At 45.4% G+C, this 20271-nt stretch overlaps 1 protein-coding gene across 1 annotated transcript in view; it reads left to right on the top strand.

Moving 5' to 3' along the window:
* The first annotated feature begins 704 nt into the window (after positions 1-704).
* The window catches only part of STT3A (staurosporin and temperature sensitive 3-like A), a 94961-nt gene continuing 75394 nt past the window's right edge, over positions 705-20271 (top strand). The window contains exons 1-2 of the mRNA XM_087400121.1: positions 705-851; positions 1136-1198. Of these exons, the coding sequence (XP_087256247.1) occupies positions 756-851; positions 1136-1198 (159 nt within the window). The 5' untranslated portion in view covers positions 705-755. The remainder of the gene's footprint in view (positions 852-1135; positions 1199-20271) is intronic.

Genomic DNA, 20271 nt, shown 5'->3' with positions numbered 1-20271 from the left:
TAGTAGATACAATTACAAGGGTTGCTTTCCGAAATGATTGGTAGGTATTGAAAAATCCATTAGTTCTTGCACGAGTAGCAACGATAAATTAGTTTTCCCTATACAGCTCCTCCTAGTGCAAATGGATTTCCCTTTTTAGATACATTCTTTTTTTGTGAAGCATGTCAATAAATAAGGCTCTGGGTTCTTGTTTGAAGTTTGAATTTGCTTGAAATACTCTTCATTAGATATCTTAGAATGTTTCTTAATGGTCAGTAGGTGATCATCTTTTGTTCGAGTAGGTTTTAGGTTTGGCATGTCTAATTAGGTTCTTCAGGTTGGGTATGGTGATGCTAACATGAGGTATGGGTAGAAGGGAGAGTTATGTTAGGATGGAACCAAGGTTGGGAGAGTTACATTAGGATGGAACCAAGGTTGGGAGGGAAGTCAAAGTTAACTCTCTCTCTCTCTCTCTCTCTCTCTCTCTCTTTGATTTTGTCGAAGCTCCCGAGCTTGCAGCATCGAGAGCTACGCTTGTAAGTAGAGGCTAAGGAATTGTGCCGCAGATACAATCTAATTGAGAAGAGGATGGTAGGTACTAGGTAGGTATGTTGAGTTTGGTTGGGAGTCTACTAGGCTTGGGAAGGTTAGGTTAGGATGGAACCAAGGGTAAGATGAAAGTCACGGTCAAGTCAAAAGGTCTCTCTCTTCGTTGATTTTGTCGAAGCTCCCGAGCTCGCAGCCTCCATAGCTGCCCTGCTGCCCTCTTTGCCTTCATGGCGTCCCGCGATGCAGGTGCCTTTGGATCCGTCCTCGCTTCCTTCATCTTGCTGCTCATCGGCCTCCTCGCCTTCTCCATCCGTCTCTTCTCGGTTAGCCTCCATCCTCTTCTCCTTTGTTTCGCATCTCAAAATTCCCCCTCCCCACTTTCTTTGTAGAGATTCGCGAATTATATGGTTTCAGTCCCTGCTTCGCATTGCCTGATTTGTTTTGCTTCTTGTCATCTCGGCATCTTGCGAAATTTCCATTGATTGCGGTGCTTTGAAGCTCTTTCCACGTAGAATTGAGTATCTTCCAGTTTCGACTTGCTTCGTATGTATTATTTTATCTACTTTCAGCTCACTAAAGGGAATGCCGCTTCCGAAATGTTTTGCAGGTCATTAAGTACGAGAGCATCATTCACGAATTCGACCCATATTTTAATTATAGAGTGACTCAGGTGTGTTGTGAGTTGCTACCTCTGGACGTACCAACGTAAACCCACGTGGCTGACTGGTCAAACAGAATCTCTCAATTTTGTAATGGAGTAGCAAGCTAAATATTGTCATGTATGAGAGGTTACTCAGATCAAATCCCGATCCCAGATCATTAAGCGTTGAAGATTCCAGATCATTAAGCGTTGAAGATTCTAAATATACTTACAATTATGATAGAGATAGAGACCTCCTCTTAATAGGATGATTTGCAGCAGAGCTTCAGTTAGAACGCATCACCGCTTTACACATTATAACGAGCTGAAGCCTCCAACGTACTTTTTTATAGGATCTATGGCATGGTCGATAAACTCTTTGCCTGAAGTGTCATGGCTGCAGGCCATAGAAAGGCTTACTCCTAGGACTAAGGAGTTAAATACTATTCAGAGATTAAGGAGACCATACTTGATGAATGCAATAAAAAGTTAATGCCTTGCCCTAAAGAGTTGGTCTTTGTGTTCTGGGCCTTTTATAAGCCTCATTTTCAACTTTCTTTGTATATACGTATGCTTCGTGAGCGTCTGTTGCATCTTCTAGCATGATTTGTGCAATTTGCCTTGGTGTGTATGAGCGCATCCAATCCACCGTGCTTGAGGGTATTGCTTTAGCGAAATGGTTATTCTTATTCCCTCGCATTTTTGTTTTTTTTGAAAATATTTTCCCAAAAGCTATGTTTCTTGTATCCATGTAAATTGATTATAAAGAAAGTACTTGGAGACAAATAAAGACTAATGATAGCTGAAGAAGAAATATATATCACAAACGGAACTCAGTACAGGAGAAGATATGAGAGAGAAGCTCTGGTGGAAGCAAACATCAATCCTCCAGGGAAGACAACTGTAGTGGACTTCTGCACTAGCTCTACAAGTTGGAACTGAACCAAATCTGAGACAGCAAACTGATGCAAGAGTTGCTGCAGATTTGGAATAGAAAGAACATTATCTTGAGCAGAAGTTGGAGGCAAATCTGGAGCAGAAGTTGGGGGCAGATCTGGAGCAGAAGTTGGGGCAGATCTGGAGCAGAAGTTGGGGGCAGATCTGGAGCAGAAATTGGGGCAGATCTGGAGCAGAAAGGAGGTAGATTTGGAGTCAGCGGAGGAGGCAGCCAGGAGGCAGAAGTGGAGGTAGCAGAGGAGGCAGAAGTGGAGGCAGCAGAGGAGGCAGCCAGGGGGCAGAAGAGGCTCAGGGTGTGCAGGGACCTCTGGAGCTTGAAGTGGTGAGAAGTACCTAGGCCCCCCCCGCTTTAAATAGGGAGGGGCCAGTCGGTCGGCCAGCTGGTCGGCCCAGATCTGACCGACCTAGTCAGTCTAGTCGGCCAGATATTGACCGACTAGGTCAATCTGGTCGGCTAGATTTGGTCGGCCAGAAAGGGGCCTTTTGTGGCCTCCGATCCGGGGCTCTTTAGGAGCCTGTTTTTGACAGGGCTTTGGTTGTGGAATTTTGTCCGGGTTTTGGTTGTTGATTTGTGTCCTGACGGAGAGTCACCTGTGGTGTTTTTACCTGTAAGTGATCGGACCTTTGCGCCAGTTTGGCCTTTGATTATCCTGTCCTCTAGAATTGGAGATTGCTTGGCTTAACCACCCCTCTCAATGTCCAATGTAGACGGGAGAAGCAAAGAGGTGTTCCATGAGTGATCTAACTTCTTCATCAGCCTTTTTTAAAAAAAAAAAAAAGGGGTTTTCATTTAGATGAAGATGCCTACAAAGTAGGTTTTCATCTTCACTAAATGCCTAGATGATGGTACAAAAAAGTAGTACTTGAAGGAGTGCCCTCGCAGGGGATTTGTTCACTTCCTTAAGTATACAAAAAAAAAAAAAAAAAAAGCTAAGAAGAAGGAGGCGGTATACCAATCCCCAACCGTGGGCTGAGATGCTCAAGAGTAGGGTGATTAACCGGCTTGGTAAGAATATTAGCATGATTATCGGCAGCTAGAACATAGATCAATCGAATAGTACCTAATTCCACTTGCTCACGAGTAAAATGAAAGTGGACACCGACATGTTTGGTGCGGTTGGAAAAAATGGGATTGCCGGCGAGAGCGATGGCACTTTTGTTGTCGACGTAGAGGATCGTTGGTTCAGTACAAGGAAAGTGTAGCTCTGCCAGAAACTGTCGGAGATGTATGGCCTCTGTGGTACAATCATACAAGGCCCGGTATTCAGCCTTAGTAGAAGAGCCAGCAACAGTTTCTTGTTTACGGCTAGACCAAGAAGCAGGTGCCGAGCCAAACGAGAAAATATAGCCGCCATGAGAACGACGATTGTCCGGGTCGCCAGCCCAGTCGGAATCAGTGTATCCCTGTAGTGTTAGTCCTGGTCTGAAATGTAAACCATAAGAGTAAGTACCACGTATGAACCGCAAGATACGAATACATGCATGCCAATGAGTGAGCTTGGGTTCATTAAAGTACTGACTGAGAATGGAAACTGAGTACGCAATATCCGGACGAGTGTGAAGGAGCCAGAGGAGTTTGCCAACAACCTGACAATAGAGATGTTCATCAAAGGGAGGAGACTCCAAGTCTTTTGAGAGCTTGACTGTGGGATCTAAGGGAGTGGCAGCGAGCTTAGGCTCGTGGGGAATGATCTGATTAAGGAGTTGAAGAGCATATTTCTGTTGAGAAACAAAAATGCCACCAGAATGTTGAACAACTTCCATGCCTAAGAAATAGGAGAGAAGACCGAGATCGGTCATTTCAAAAGTGGTGCTGAGTTGAGTTTTAATGAATTGAAGTATAGTGGGAGTAGAGCCTAAAAGCAAAAGATCATCTACGTACAGTAAGATAAAGCAGACCCTCTCTGACGATTGATGGATATATAAATTTGGATCAAAAGGGGAATGAAAGCCATTAGTTTTGAGGAAGGTGTCTATCCTGTGGAACCACGATCGAGGTGCTTGTTTAAGCCCATAAAGAGCTTTGCGGAGACGGAATACCTTATTTTCATGGCCAGGAGGAGAAAAACCAGGTGGGGGAGTCACATAGACTTCCTCATCAAGGTAGCCATTGAGAAAGGCACTCTTGACATCCATCTGATAGATAGACCAGCGATGATGAGCAGCTAGGGCGAGAAGAAGGCGAAAGGAAGTTAATCGAGCAGTAGGGGTAAAGGTTTCCTCATAATCGATACCATGTTTTTGGCGAAATCCTTGCACTACTAAGCGAGCTTTGTACTTATCTAGTGTTCCATCGGCTTAGAATTTTGTTCGGAAGATCCACTTGGTTCCGATGACCTTTTTGTGAGTGGGTCGATTGACCAAAATCCAGGTCTGATTGCGATCAATGCTCTCAAGCTCCTGTTCCATGGCACGATGCCACGCAGGATTTTGAACTGCTTCCTGCCAAGTGGCAGGTTCAGAATGTATGATATAGGCCGTGGTAAAAATGGAGGCGGTGGTAGTGGAAGAAGTTGTTCGAGTAGAGCGTCGAGGACCGGAAGGAGGAAGTTCTAAGGGAATAATTCCGGAATCCTTCATAGTTTGGCGATACTAGCTGGCAGCGGGTCGTGAGGAGAAGCAATGGGTGGTGAGAGAGAAGTTTCGGGAGGAGAGGAAGAAATTTCGGGTGGAGAATTGTCGGAGGGAACAGGAGTAGATACGTCATCAGCAGAGAGAATAGAGGAATTTTTTAGAACATCTCTTTCATCGAAGACCACATCTCGGCGAACCAAAACTTTGTTTGTGCGAGGATCAAATAAGCGATAAGCTTTGGCTTCTGCTGAGTAGCCAACTAGAAGAAGAAGTTCAGCACGAGGTTCGAGTTTACCGCGAGTATCATTGGGAGTATGAGTGTACGCGCGGCATCCAAAGATGCGAATATGAGAAATAGAAGGTCGGTAGCCATAGAAGGCCTCAAAAGGCGTCATGTTCGGGATGGGCTGAGTAGGGCAGCGATTAAGGATATAGACAGAAGTATTCACAGCTTCTGGCCAAAGACGTTCAGGCAACTCCGCTGCAAAAAGCATGGAACGGGCCATGTTCATGACTGTGCGTTGTCTCCGTTCGACACGAGCATTTTGGGAAGGCGAATTTGGAGATGTAAGATGGCGTTGGATACCATGCTCGTGAAGGAATTGAGTGAATTCATGGGAAATGAATTCACCACCATTATCACTACGAGCAATCCCAATAGACTTTCCCGTTTGGTTCATAACCAAGCGAGCCCAAGTAGCAAAGAAAGAAAAAGTGTCAGATTTCTCTTTCATGAAGAACACCCATTGATATCGAGAGTAATCATCCACAATTAAGAAGAAATATTGTGAACCATTGAGTGAAGGAACATGAGATTTGCCACTAATATCGAGGTGGATTAGACGCAATATCTCACTAGCTCGAGAAGTGGAATGAGAAGGAAAAGGAGTTCAGCTTTGTTTGCCTAATTGGCAGGGACGACAAATATCTTTGGCTCGCGATAATTTAGGTAGGCCATCAACTAGATGATCTCGAGACATTTCATATAAAGAGTCATAGGACAAATGTCCCAGACGATAATCCCATAATCGTTCTGTGTCAGTTGGATCTTTCAGGGTAGCAATACCATAAAGCCGATGAAACTTAGAGCCGGTATGGGAGGGAGTCGCAAGAAATTGAGTTATGAAGTACAGACCATGAGGTTGGGCGTCGCCTCGAGCTAGAAGGAGTCCCGAGGTCTCATCTATGATGTCAACATGCATCTTTGTAAATAGCACTGTGCGACCAAGAAGGCACAGTTGATGGATGGAAAGAAGATTGACCCCTAATTGGGGGACATAAAACACTTGATCCAATTGAGCAAGATTGGGGCCTTTGTCAGTATCAAAAGTGATTGAACCAACACCATGAATAGTAGCAAGAGAGTTATTGCCACAACGGGCACCCCCTGTTGCCGGTTGGCGAGAAATAAAGAGATCATGATGAGGAGTCATATGATGAGTGGCTCCACTTTCCACAATCCAAGAAGATTTAGAGCCACATGGAAGAGTATGAAAAGCTGACCCAGATAAGGAAGGGGAGGAGTCAAGCTCGGTGATATGGATCAAGGCTTGAGAAGTGAAGTCTAGAGAATCTCCAGTGGACCAGTCAGACAGACCTTCAGGAGTGATAAAAGGAGGCGATGGGGTGAAATGATTAGTGACATGGCCCTGTGGTCTCCAAAGACCAGTGTTCGGAGGAGGAGGACCACTCCTAGGGCGCCAACGAGGTGGCTGAGGAGTCGTGGTAGGGGGCTGTGGAGTCCAACGGGGTGGCTGAGGAGTCGTGGTAGGGGGCTGAGGAAGAATGCCTTTGGCTTTGGAGCGACATTCATCATCAATATGCCCAACTCTCTGGCAATGTTGACAAAACCTATTCTTTTTGGGAAGGGTGTGCCAGGCGGGTTTACTACTAGAGGAGTTATTGGAGTTAGGAGTAGGAGAAGGCTTTCCGGAGCTGGGTTGATCTTTTTGAATCCCGGAGAGAAGAGCCCCCTCTGAAGCAGGAACGCTATGTTTTTGGTGGACCTGAGAGTAAAGACGAGCATAACGCAAAAGTTGACATCCGAACTCATAAAAAGTAGGAAGAGATGGTTGAGAAATGATTTGTTGCATAAAACTGAAATACTTGGGCGGAAGTTTGTTTAAAAAGAAAGTAACTTGGTCATCCTCGGATTTGGGAGGACCAGTTGTGGCAAATTCAGCAACTAACCGCCGGTAATCTGCTAGTTTAACCTTGAGATCATCGTCAGCAAGGATCTGGAATTGTTGGAGATCATGGTCAAGATTGATGCGACGAGTACGATCTCGAGCTGCATAGCGGTCAGTGAGATGTGCCCATCGCTCAGAGGCAAGATCAAAATGCTGTAATTGAGAGTGAAATTCAGGTAAAAGACCTTGCATGATTTCGACAGTGGCAGTGGCATTACGATGTCGCCACGAGCGAACTACCTGAGGAGGATAAACATGAGGATCAGGTGGTGATTCAGTACCTTGAACGAGTTCCCATAGGTCTTGAGAATCAAGCACATGGCGCATGAGATTTGACCATGTGGTATAATTAGACCCGTTAAAACGAGTCATATCAGTGAAAGCATGTTTGGCTGTTGCAGAGACAGGGTGAGAAGAAGAAAGAGAATGATAGGGAGAAGCAACCGGTGGAGGCATAAGAGAATTTAGAACAGGAGCGGAGTGAGAAGAAGGGAGAGGCGGCACCACCGGAGGAATAAAAGAATTTGGAAAAGGTCCTGAGGGGGAGGGATGAATATGAGAGGCGGGATATGACATGAGAGGGGAAAAAGAGGCAGCGGGAGAGATAGAGGGAAATAAACTATAGGAATCCAGTGGCATGGGAGAAGGAGGAGGATGAGAAGCCACTGGAGGAAAGATGGCAGCGGAAGATATGAGAGGGATGGGAGGGAAGGAAGAATGTGAACCGAAAGCAAACTCATTGTCAGACGCATTTCTCCTTTCTCGTCTGCGCGTGTTCACATGCATGTATGGATCTGTGTCCTCGTGATTACTCGTTCCTATGCCTTGCATAACAGATGGAGTTGCACTAAGGGAATAGGGCAACATACCTTGCACTGATTCTTGTGGGATAGGCACTGTCGAATAACCCAATGTTCTCATGCCGGCGTGTCCTCTTTCGTCAGGGTATACTTGTTCTTCGTCGGCACCGAACTTGAGATGTTGCTCAGCTTCTTCTGAGTTGAATAGAGGTCCTTGTTGACGTATCGGAGAGAACCGTGGAGAGGTAGAGGCACGAGGTGTGCAGGTACCCGCTTCAAGTTCCTTCCATTTCTAGAATTCAGCAAATTCTTTAAAGAGTTTGGAGAGGTATTCATCACCTTCAATCCTTGCAGACTCTCTCTCGACATATGACGAAGGTGGTGGTTGAATAGAGGTCGATTCAGGCTGAGATCGCTTCGGGGAAGAGGGAGAAGACATCTTCAGGTGATGATTTATCTTCCAAGCTTTCCAGATCAAGGCTCAGGTGTCGATTGGCACACCTGGCCCTGATACCATATAAAGAAAGTACTTGGAGACAAATAAAGACTAATGATAGCTGAAGAAGAAATATATATCACAAACGGAACTCAATACAGGAGAAGATATGAGAGAGAAGCTCTGGAGGAAGCAAACATCAATCCTCCAGGGAAGACAACTGTAGTGGACTTCTGCACTAGCTCCACAAGTTGGAACTGAACCAAATCTGAGACAGCAAACTGATGCAAGAGTTGCTGCAGATTTGGAATAGAAAGAACATTATCTTGAGCAGCAGTTGGAGGCAAATCTGGAGCAGAAGTTGGGGGCAGATCTGGAGCAGAAGTTGGGGCAGATCTGGAGCAGAAATTGGGGCAGATCTGGAGCAGAAATTGGGGCAGATCTGGAGCAGAAAGGAGGCAGATTTGGAGTCAGCGGAGGAGGCAGCCAGGAGGCAGAAGTGGAGGCAGCAGAGGAGGCAGCCAGGGGGCAGAAGAGGCTCAGGGTGTGCAGGGACCTCTGGAGCTTGAACTGGTGAGAAGTACCTAGGCCCCCCCCCCCTTTAAATAGGGAGGGGCCAGTTGGTCAACCAGCTGGTCGGCCAGCTGGTCGGCCCAGATCTGACCGACCTGGTCAGTCTGGTCGGCCAGATATTGACCGACCAGGTCAATCTGGTCGGCCAGATTTGGTTGGCCAGAAAGGGGCCTTTTGTGGCCTCCGATCCGGGGCTCTTTAGGAGCCTGTTTTTGACAGGGCTTTGGTTGTGGAATTTTGTCTGGGTTTTGGTTGTTGATTTGTGTCCTGACGGAGAGTCACCTGTGGTGTTTTTACCTGTAAGTGATCGGACCTTTGCGCCAGTTTGGCCTTTGATTATCCTGTCCTCTAGAATTGGAGATTGCCTGGCTTTACATTGATTGCCTTTTTGGCCTCTCTCAGTTACTAACTTTAGAATGGCTATGCAATGCTTGTTCTCTCTTCCCCCCGCCCTCAGTAAACTCCCCCTTTAAACTACACGAGATGTTACTGATGCTCCACTCATGTTCTCTTTTTATAATGAGATGGGTTCAGTCACACTCCTTGATTTGTATACGGACTACTTTCGATATTGGGAATCAGTTGAATTTAGTATGTACAAGAGAGGTTACATGTCACTGTTGTTGGTTTATCGATGCTTTTGAGTCCTTTAGATAGAAGCATGAGCTGTAAAAGATTGTGAAGTTGTGATGGGTATTGGCTGGTAACTTTGAGAATTAAACATCTACAAGCTCCATCACAGCTTTGTTGGTTAAAAAGTTCACCCTTCATTCCACCTACTATAAGATTGGTCTCTTGGCAATCGAATAGAATGTGGCACATGTAAACAAGCTATCGACTGACTTTGTTAGTCAGCCTTCGGTAGGCCTTTTGATAGTTCGTTGACCCTTTTAAGGCAATCACCATGGCGAGGACGAGTTTGTATGGGAACAGTCTGTTAAATTACACGGCGTAGCGGAACAGAAACTGAACAAAGAATAGAGAGTACACAACAAATTGGAGATGAACGAAATTTTCCTTCAATACTGATGTAGTACAGATGATGGCTCCGTCCACCCGTGCGCAGTGGATCTTAGATGGCGATCTAGACAAATACTAGGTGAAGAGCTACTAGCTGGAAGATCTGATCTGATATGAAATGATCTGATACAATGGACTGGGGAGGTCGCCTCTTCATAGCTATGAGGGCGGTAGTCGGCTCAATGTAGTCGGTGGAACCAACCAGTCAACCTAGTCGATGGAGCCGACTAGTCAACCTAGTCGGTGGAACCGACTAGTCGTCCATGGAATATTTAGGAAATATTTCTTATACCGTCGCCTCGGGGGCTCCCGTCCTCGAACCCCCATCAGGGGGGCCACTGGTCCCCCTGGGACCCCCCAGCTAGGGGCCAGTTGGTCCCTAGGCCCCAACAAGAATAAGGGGCTCCCACACAATCACCTTTCTACCATCAATGGTCTCATTGATAGACCTCATCTAACATGCAAGTCAGGAGCCATCCAGTGTCCCGGGCTCACACATGGCTTCTCCTCATATGGGGGCCTTACAACTTGAGTACCTTGGACCACTGGTGGTTACCAGGAGGGTGGGGCATTGAGCATATCTAACACCCCCCCTCAATGTCCACCTGTAGGTGAGTCTCTGAAGATGACCCTGAAGCTGATCCTTCCCGAGTGCCTTGGTGAAGATATCTGCTCCATTTTGCTTTGTTGGACAGTAGACCAATTCCACTATCCCATCCTCGATCAAATCATGCACATAGTGATACTGAATCTCTATATGTTTTGTGCACGCATGAAACACTGGATTTTTAGCAATGGCCATGCAACTTTGATTGTCGCACCTCAGCACAGTTGCCTCATCCTCTTGCACTTCCATGTGCCATAAGATCCTCCTCAGCCACACTGCTTCACAAGTAGCAAAACATGTTGCCTTGTAATCAGCCTCGGTAGAAGACAATGCCACAATTGGTTGTTTCTTACTGATCCAAGAGAAGATACCTGAACCTAAAGAGAATATCCAGAAACTGATTTCCTGGAATCAACATCTTCAGCCCAATTTGAGTCACAATGACCAGCCAAGGAAGTGCCCGTACCATAAGTGATGCCTTAATGCCCTTGACATACCTGAGCACCCGCATCCCTGCGTTTCAATGATTCTCCCGGGGCTTATTGGAGAATGTGCTCAAAATGCCAATAGCAAAATTGATGTCCGGTCTGGTGTTGCACAGATAGATGAGACTGCCGACCGACTTCCTGTACCTCCCGATGTCTGCTGGTGGTGAGGCATCCTCCATAGACAGCCTCGCATTAACCTCCATAGGTGTAGCTAGTCCGGTCTGGTGTTGCACAGATAGATGAGATTGCCGACCAGCTTTGTGTACCTCCCGATGTCTGTTGGTGGTGAGGCATCCTCCATAGACAACCTCGCATTTACCTCCATAGGTGTAGCTATCTCCTTGCACTCGAACATACCAAATGTCTTCAAGATCTCCCTTGGATATTTTTGCTGAGAGATGAAGATCTTGCTTGGCTCTTGCCAGACTTCAATCCCCAAACAGTAGTGCATCAAGCCTAAGTCTGTCATCTCAAACTCAGTGCTCAACGCCTTTCTTGTCTGCTGGATCATGTCTTCATAGTCACCTGTAATAAGGAGATCATCCACATATAGAATAATAATAGCAGATTTTTCACCTTTCCTGTACACATACAAGTTAGCATCTGAGGCACATCTTTTGAAGTTAATTTATGAAAAAATTTGTCTATCTGGTGGTACCATGCTCTTGGGGCTTGTTTCAGCCCGTACAAAGCCTTCTTGAGCTTACATATCTTGTTCTCAGAATGGGGGGCCTCAAACCCTAGTGGCTGAGCCACGTACACTTCCTCCTTGAGGTCACCATTCAAGAATGCTGATTTAACGTCCATTTGATAAACTGGCCACTTTTTATGAGTAGCCGATAGTACTGTGCGAATAGTGGTCATTCTAGCAGTCGGAGCGAAAGATTCCTGAAAATCAAATCCTTCAACCTGCGAAAATCCGTGTGCAACCAATTTGGCTTTGTACTTTTTCAAAGTCCCATCGGCCTTGTATTTTACCTTCCAAACCCACTTGGTGCCAATAACCTTTATGTTAGGTGGTCGATCTACGAGCTCCCAAGTTTCATTCTTCATGATGCTGTCATATTCTACTTGCATAGCGTTTTTCCAATCTTTCTGCAAGTGCTTCCTCCAAACTCGCAGGCTCCTTTACTTCTGCAATAATCTCATCTATCAAGACCATATTGACTACGTGAGCAGAAGTCCTCCTTTGCTCCTCGATTCTCTGAGACCGCCTTGGTCTATCTGCATGCTGCTCAACAGACATAGGCATCTGGTTATCATGGTCGTAGAGCTGCCTTATCCATCGTGGCAATGGCTTTTCCGGTGGTGTAACAACAGGTTGGTGACTTATACCTTCATCATCTGATATTTCCTCCTCCTTTATAGCTCCTGGGATAGGTCCATAGTGAATTACCTCTTCGCTTGATGATAAAGTGGAAGAGCTCTTCTCTGCCTCCACTGCATGTGGCTGCGCCCTAAACACCACATCGCGGCTTGCTATGATCTTCTTTGCCTTTGTGTCATACAACTTATAGGCTTTCTTCTCATCACAGTAGCCTAAGAAGATACATTTGGTGCTTTTGGTTGTAGCTTGTTTCTCTCTTTGTCTGGTACATGCGCATAGCATTCACACCCAAACGTTCGGAAGTGGGAGACAGATGGCTTCTTACCGCTGTAAGTCTCATGTGGTGTTTTACCTTTGAGTGCCTTTATATAGTTGCGATTAAGGATGTAAACCATATTATTGACAGCCTCAGCCTAAAAGTGGTTTGGCAGTCCAGCACCTTTCAACATACACCTCCCCATCTCCACGGTGGTCTGCATTGGGCGGTCAACAACCGAATTTTACTGAGGCGTATGTGGTGTCGTCGTTTTTCGCTTAATCCCTTTGCTCTTGCAAAAATCTCCAAACTCTGTAGAAACAAACTCACCACCACCATCCGATCTGATTTTCTTCACTTTTTTCCCTGTTTCATTTTCAACAAGCTGTAGCCATCTTTTCAATTTACCAAAAGCTTGAGCCTTTTCGCAAAGAAGTACACCCACATCTTCCTACTATAGTCATCAACAATCAATAAAAAATAGGAAGATCCCCCCAAGGCGTGTGTAGGCATCTTACCGCACAAGTCAACATGCACCAACTCTAGAGGAGCATTTGCTCTATTCTTGCTTTCTGGTAGAAATGCCTTTCTTTGTTGCTTGTCCATCATGCAAGCTTCACACGGTTCTTTGATTTCTGCTATTGCAGGTAAGTGAGCAACCATACCTTACTTCTGCATCTCCTTTAGCACTGCAAATCCGATGTGGCCGAATCTTTCGTGCCAAAGTTTGCTTGTGCCCACTCCAGCGGTGGCTGTAAGAGCACTAGCTTATACAGGTTGTTCCTCCTTACTCCTGTGCCAACAAGATTTTCAGCACTATCCAGAATTTTTGCTCCTGTCTTGTTGAACCTCACCTCACGGTCAAGGTCAGTTATGGAAGCAACTGATAGCAAATTTCTCTTGATTTGTGGAACATATAGCACATTAGATAGTTTCTTAGCATCTCCATATACAGAAACAAATGAAACCGTACATGTATCCTCAACAGGGCATTTTGCGTTATTTCCAACCGTCATGGTGATGGGTTCATGTAGAGGCTGCTTGGAACAATATAGACCCTTCTTGCAGGTCATGTGACGGGAGGCACCACTATCCAACACCCATGAATCAGTGGTTGACGCTTCTTGAACTGAGGAACACTCTTCCTCAATGGCCAGAAATTACCAAGTATGTGCATAGTCTTCCAAATGCAATACAGCAAACCTGATTTTGCTTTGATCATTCTTAGAATATAACATGAAATAATCCTTCATTTTACTCAGCCACTCTTCAAGCTCATTAGAGGTACAAGATTGACCCTTAAGCTTGGACAAAACAATCTTATCCTTAGCATCCTTGTCCTAATGAGTGGGTCCTTTGGGTTTCAACAGATTTAACAATTTGCATATATTGAAGGAAGGGCATAACTAACCTGAGATCTGCTGGTAGAGTTTTATACTCATTGAACCTTTGGCAAAGACCATCGACTTCAGAACTGACACCCTTAAAAGCATTGCCTCTTGGTCGTTCCCTGCTCCTATGAGCTGTCACACCACTAGAATGGTATGCTGTCGTGGCACTCTGACCAAGGATTGTTGGTCCAATCATAAAGGCAAAGCTAAGGACCAAGATATGGAGTCACTCATCTTCCAATCACTCAGGGGGTTCCAAGGCAGCAGGTAGTGCCCGAAATCATCGGACGATACCAGCCTTCTCTTTGCTTCCGCTGTGTTAGCTGTCTCTTTTCCCTTATCTGTCTTCTTCAGGGTATCATTCTTTTCATCAGCTTTCTTGACCCGACAATTTGCAATCACATGGCCCTTCTTCTTGTAGTAGAAGCATTCTCCTTGAAACTTCTTCTTGTCGTCCTCCTCCTTTTTGTCACCACTAGTAGAGGACTCACCTTTGGTGGAGGAACCACCTTTGCCTTTCGCAGTGGCAGAGAACGCAGCATCCCCATGTGAGGGGGAGAGTGAAGTGGAAGAGAGCAAGAGAGTTAGAGTGAGAGAGAGTGACACTCTAGTGCGGGTGTGAAGAATGATGAGCCACACCACAAACTCACTTATGTTTTATTAGGATTAGGTTTACCCTATCACATAGGTGTCCTATCTTTTAATGAAGGGTTGGCAATGTGCCTTTACCCCAACAACCTCCCACCTAAAGGCCAATGTGCCTCAAGGGGAGAAAAGAATAAAAATTACAGCAATATACAGTTACTGTATACAAGACCATAAAATAAGAATGGTCTCATCCTAATCCCATGATGTGGCGGCAATGTGCAAACCGCTCTGTAGGCAAGCTCTTAGTGAGCAAATCTGCAGGATTATCATCAGTATGCACTTTCACAAGCTCAAGTCGCTTGTCTTCCAGTACCTCCCTGATGAAATGATATTTCACTTCTATGTGCTTGGTCTTCTGGTGAAAGACCGGATTCTTTGCCAACATGATAGCACTCTGACTATCACAATGCAAAACTGGCATATCTCCTGTAATGCCAAAATCTCTCACCAGCCGAGTAAGCCATATTGCTTCCTTGCAAGCCTCAGTGGCTGCAACATATTCAGCTTCTGTGGTTGACAGTGCAACGCATTTCTGCAACCGAGACACCCATGATATAGCACCTCCTGCAAATGTGAAAATATAACCGGTAGTAGACTTCCGGTTATCCGCATTCCCTGCATAGTCTGAATCTGTAAAACCATGCACCAATGCATCCTGCCTACCATAGCATATGCACAAGTCTTTGGTACCCTTGAGATACCTCAAGACACCTTTCACTGCTTCCCAATGCCGCTTGCCTGGATTTGCCATATACCTGCTGAAGACTCCCACCGCAAAAGCAATATCCGGACGAGTGGCAACCATGGCATACATCAAAGATCCAACTGCAGATGCATACGGAACCTTGGCCATTTCAGCCTTATCATCATCTGATCTGGGGCTGTCCTTACTGCTGAGTTTTAAATGTGGAGGCAACGGGGTACTAATAGACTTCCCCCCCTCCATTTTAAACCTCTGTAGTACTTTGTCAATGTACTCTTTCTGTGACAGAAACAAAAGTCCCTTGGACCTGTCATGGGTAATACGCATGCCAAGAATATGATTTGCATCACCCAAGTCTTTCATGTCAAAAGACTTATGCAGTTGTTTCTTCAAAGCACTAATCTCATGCTGAGATTTACTGGCAATAAGCATGTCATCCACATATAGAATGAGTAGCATCAAACTGCCATCCTTTGCCCGTTTGGTGTATAAGCAATGATTGGTCTCACACCGATGATACCCTTGGGACTGCATGAAGGCATCAAACTTCCTGTACCATTCCCTTGGCGCCTGCTTGAGTCCATACAAGCTCCTCTTGAGCTTACACACAAGCTGTTCTTTCCCTTTAACAGCATATCCCTCTGGCTGACTCATATAGATCTCATCATGAAGATCTCCGTGAAGAAAAGCTGTCTTCACATCCATCTGACATAAATCCATGTCATCATGAGCAACAAGAGCTAACACTGCCCTCAAAGTAGTCATCTTGACTACAGGGGAAAAAATCTCATCAAAGTCAATGCCCTTTTCCTGCTTAAATCCCTTGGCAACCAATCTGGCCTTATACCGAGGTAAAGCATTTGAATCCACTTTGACTTTGTAAACCCACTTGCATGGCAAAACCTTTCTGCCTGCAGGTAACTGCACCAAGTCCCATGTATCATTCTGAAGTAGGGAGTCCATTTCTGACTGCATGGCTTTCTCCCACTTCTTTTTCTCTGTTCTTCCCATAGCTTCCTTGAAGCTGGAGGGCTCACCACAATCTGTCAGCATGATAAAATCAGCCACATTATTGGCTCCTGGAACAAACCTGGCAGGAGGCCGTTGTGCACGGGTGCTCCTCCTAACAAAATGTTCCGGATTAGGCTGCTGTCCAGCCTGTTCTTCATGCATGACGGGTGGCTGTACCACCATATCTGGCTGTACTACAGCCCCATCTGTTGGCACATCCAGTGGTGCATCATTGGCAAAATTATCTGGCTGATTTTCAGCCTGTATACCCTCTTGAACAGGGTGATCTGCAGCAGCCTGCTGCTGCATATAAATGGGCATTCTTTGCTGTCCAACATCATCATAAATAACCCTCCTGTATTCAACAGGTTGCACAGGTTCCTTGTGTACACTATCTTCTTTAAAGATGACATCATTGCTGCGTATAATCTTCCGTTTAACGGGATCCCATAACCTGTACCCCATTTCACCTTCGTCACCATAACCCATAAAGATGCATCTGATAGACTTTGGATCCAGTTTGGTGCGTAGATCTTTGCGTACATGAGCAAAGCACTCGCAGCCAAATACACGTAAGTGCTTATATGAGGGTGGCTTGCCAGACCACACCTCCTCTGGCACTTTCAACTCCAAAGCCTTATTTGGTGACCTGTTAATAATGTGAACTGCTGTTTGCACGGCTTCTGCCCAAAAGCCATGGGGTAATGCAGCATAAGACAACATACATCGAACCTTCTCCTGAATAGTTCGATTCATCCGCTCACTTGCACCATTTTGAGATGCATTATGAGGGGCTGTGAGTTCCTGTTTGATGCCCTTAGCTTGGCAAAACTGCACAAAAGCATGTGACACATACTCACCCCCATTATCGGATCTGAGGCATTTCAGCCTACGACCTGTGCGATTCTCAACCTGAGCGACAAACTTCTTGAAAGCATCTAAGGCATCTCCCTTATGCTTCAAGAAATAGACCCACACCTTACGTGTGGCATCATCAATGAAGGTAATAAAATATTTTGCACCCCCTAGTGATAACTGTGGCATCTCACACAAATCAGTGTGCACTAGATCAAGTGGTGCTCTATTCTGGGGAGTTCTCCTCTTATGAGGAGTCACAGAATGCTTGCCAAAAATACAATGATCACAAGTAGGCAAATCTGAAAAAGAGAGAGGCGGCAGATAACCCAAACGTGACAGTTCTTGCATTCCTTTAACCGACATGTGTCCCAACCGGCTATGCCACAATGAAACCTTTGGCAGCTCGGTTATGGCAACAACATGATTACCCACACTGGAAACATAAAGAGGGTACAAGGTATCACTCTTAAAACCCTCAGCCACTACAGTCTGGCCATCAGTAATCACCCATTTGGAATCCCCAAATGTGGTGTGGTAACCACTGTCATCCAATAAGCCAGTGCTAATCAGATTTTTCTTGATTTGCGGCACATGGCGAACACCATCAAGCATAAATGACTGTCCATCAGGAAATACTATCTGTATACTGCCAATCCCTGCAATTTGACATGCATAGTTGTTCCCAAGATGAACAAGTCCATGAGTACCTGTGTAGGAAGTAAACCACTCCCTATGAGGAGTAACATGAAAAGAGGCACCTGAATCCAAGAGCCAGGTGTGCATGTCATGGCCATCAATAACCAAAGCATGTGCTATTACAGCAGAAGAGCATAAAACATCATGTATGTCACTGTCACTGTCCTCTGCTGCAACATTCACTGCATCCAAGTCATCTGCCTTGGCCTTGCCTTTGCCTTTGCTTGCATTTCCTGCATCCTTTGTTTCAGCCTTCTTGGCTTTCTGATCCCGTATGAACTTGAAGCACTTCGACTTCACATGTCCCTTCTTGCCACAATAAAAGCATTCAATTTCCTTTTTGCCACGGGACTGACTGCGGGATTTGGACTTACTAGCAGATCTCCCCTTCTGCTGAGTCCTGCCTCTGTCCTGTACCTGCAAAGCATTTGAAGACTTGCTGCCCGCATTATTCTTCCTGCTCATCTCCTCCATAAGGAGAGAGCTCTCTACATCAGCATAAATAAGAGTGGCATTCGAGTTTGACAGGGTGGTCTTGAAAGTGTCCCAACTCTCGGGGAGGGTACACAACAAGAAAGTAGCCTTGAACTCCTCATCAAGGTTCAACCCCTGTGCAATCAGCTTTGTAAAGATAGCATTGAACTCACTCAAGTGTGAGGTCATAGCTGTACTTTCCTTCATGCGAAGATCGACCAGCTTCTTCAGCCAATAAACCTTACTGGCTGAGCTCTTTTGGGCATACAATTCTTCTAGTCTTTGCCATAGACCATAAGAGGTCTTTTCAGCCTGTACATTGAACACAAGAGTGTCTGAAATAGTGAGCATGATAGCTGCCCTCGCGGACAAATCAAGCTCTTCCCAGTCATCAGCTGCCATGTCAGATGGCTTGACACCCTTCACCCTTATGGGCTTAGCAATCTTCTTTAACAGAAGTACATTCAAGCACTGTTGTGCCCATAATGGATAGTTGTGTGCTCCTTCCAGTTTCTTTATGTTCAGAATTGAAGAATCACTTCCCCCTGATGCCATATCAGATGAGGAAAGTACCTGACACCCTGGAAGTAAAAAGACTGAATAAAAATTCTGATTTCTCAGAGAAACCTGCTCTGTTCAAGAGCCAGAAACACTTTCAATGGTGCTGTTTTTACTGTCAGTAAAATCTGCAGCAAAACAGTAAATGACCCTGCAAATACTGTACCTTCTGACAAACTGTTCTGAGCTCAAAGAGGCATAAAAACAGTAATTTCAGACTGCTGCTGCTGCTCAACAAGTGCTTAACAGTGCATAATCATCTGACAAAACCACCAACACTGCTGTACTGCTGTACTGACTGTACTGCTGTTTTTACTGTCAGTAAAATCTGCAGCAAAACAGTAAATGACCCTGCAAATACTGTACCTTCTGACAAACTGTTCTGAGCTCAAAGAGGCATAAAAACAGTAATTTCAGACTGCTGCTGCTGCTCAACAAGTGCTTAACAGTGCATAATCATCTGACAAAACCACCAACACTGCTGTAAGCACTGCTGTACTGACTGTACTGATCACTTCTCCCACCTCAGATGAGGTATTGCACTGAGTTAAATTGCAGAAACCACTTGACAAACACCCAAAAAAAAACAGTAAATGATCCTTCAGCCTGTCACAAAACCTGCAACAGTAAATGGGATAAATCCCAAGCAATCACCCTTAGACCAAGGGGAGAAAATGCATCTGAAGATCTCTGTCGGTAACCCAAGTGCTATCAAACAAAGTCTGGGCAAAAGCCCCTTGATCTGACACCTGAATCAAGTGGAGAACACCTCAACACTGAGGTAACATGCAATATGAAATCTCTTTGACACTTGTACCTGACAATGTGCAATGCATAGACTGCCCCTGTGTACTCAGTAACAACACAAATCACAAAGTACAAACACCAAGAAGAAAATCTTTTGAGCACTGTCAACGATGGGCAGTTAGGGACCGAGTAAACTCGATGCGCCCTGACCAAGCGTGGCTCAACTGAGATTTTCAAAGTGCGTACAAAGAATGTGACCTGCAACAAATGTCACCAAATGCACTGCGGAAACAAAGCAAATGTGTGCTCCCTGGCTACACACTGCCTCAAGGCATATACTGCAAACACATCCAGGCAAAAGCCCTTTGAAATGGTCACCCAAAACTGAGAATTGCACTCAGTAAATGCATAGAAGCTTCTGCAAAACAAGCATCTGACCTTCCTGAAAGACAAGTAACTGCGCAAACACCACCACTGTGGCACAAGTCACCTCAAGCGTGAGTGACACGAGAGTACCTGCTGTACCTCAACAAATGCACAGTATACTGCTGAAAATCTTCAGGAATGTATCAGAAATGCTTCATGTACTGCGCGTACATGCACAAAACAGAGTGCTTCAGCACTATTCCTCTTCCAACAAAAAATGTCTGCTGTACTTTTCAGTACCTGCAAAGTACCTGCTGTACTTCTGTCCCTGTAGAGTACCTGTGTACTATCGGTGCCTGTAGCAGGCACGCTTTCTCCCAAAAAATCGAGTCTTTGCAGCAAAAACTGTACTTGCAGGTGAGAT

Source organism: Dipteris shenzhenensis, chromosome 3 (genome assembly GCF_047967505.1).
Source record: "Dipteris shenzhenensis isolate YYH24624 ecotype China chromosome 3, Dip_SZ_1.0, whole genome shotgun sequence".
Taxonomy (NCBI): Eukaryota; Viridiplantae; Streptophyta; class Polypodiopsida; order Gleicheniales; family Dipteridaceae; genus Dipteris; species Dipteris shenzhenensis.
This window is presented reverse-complemented; position numbering and strand designations above follow the sequence as displayed.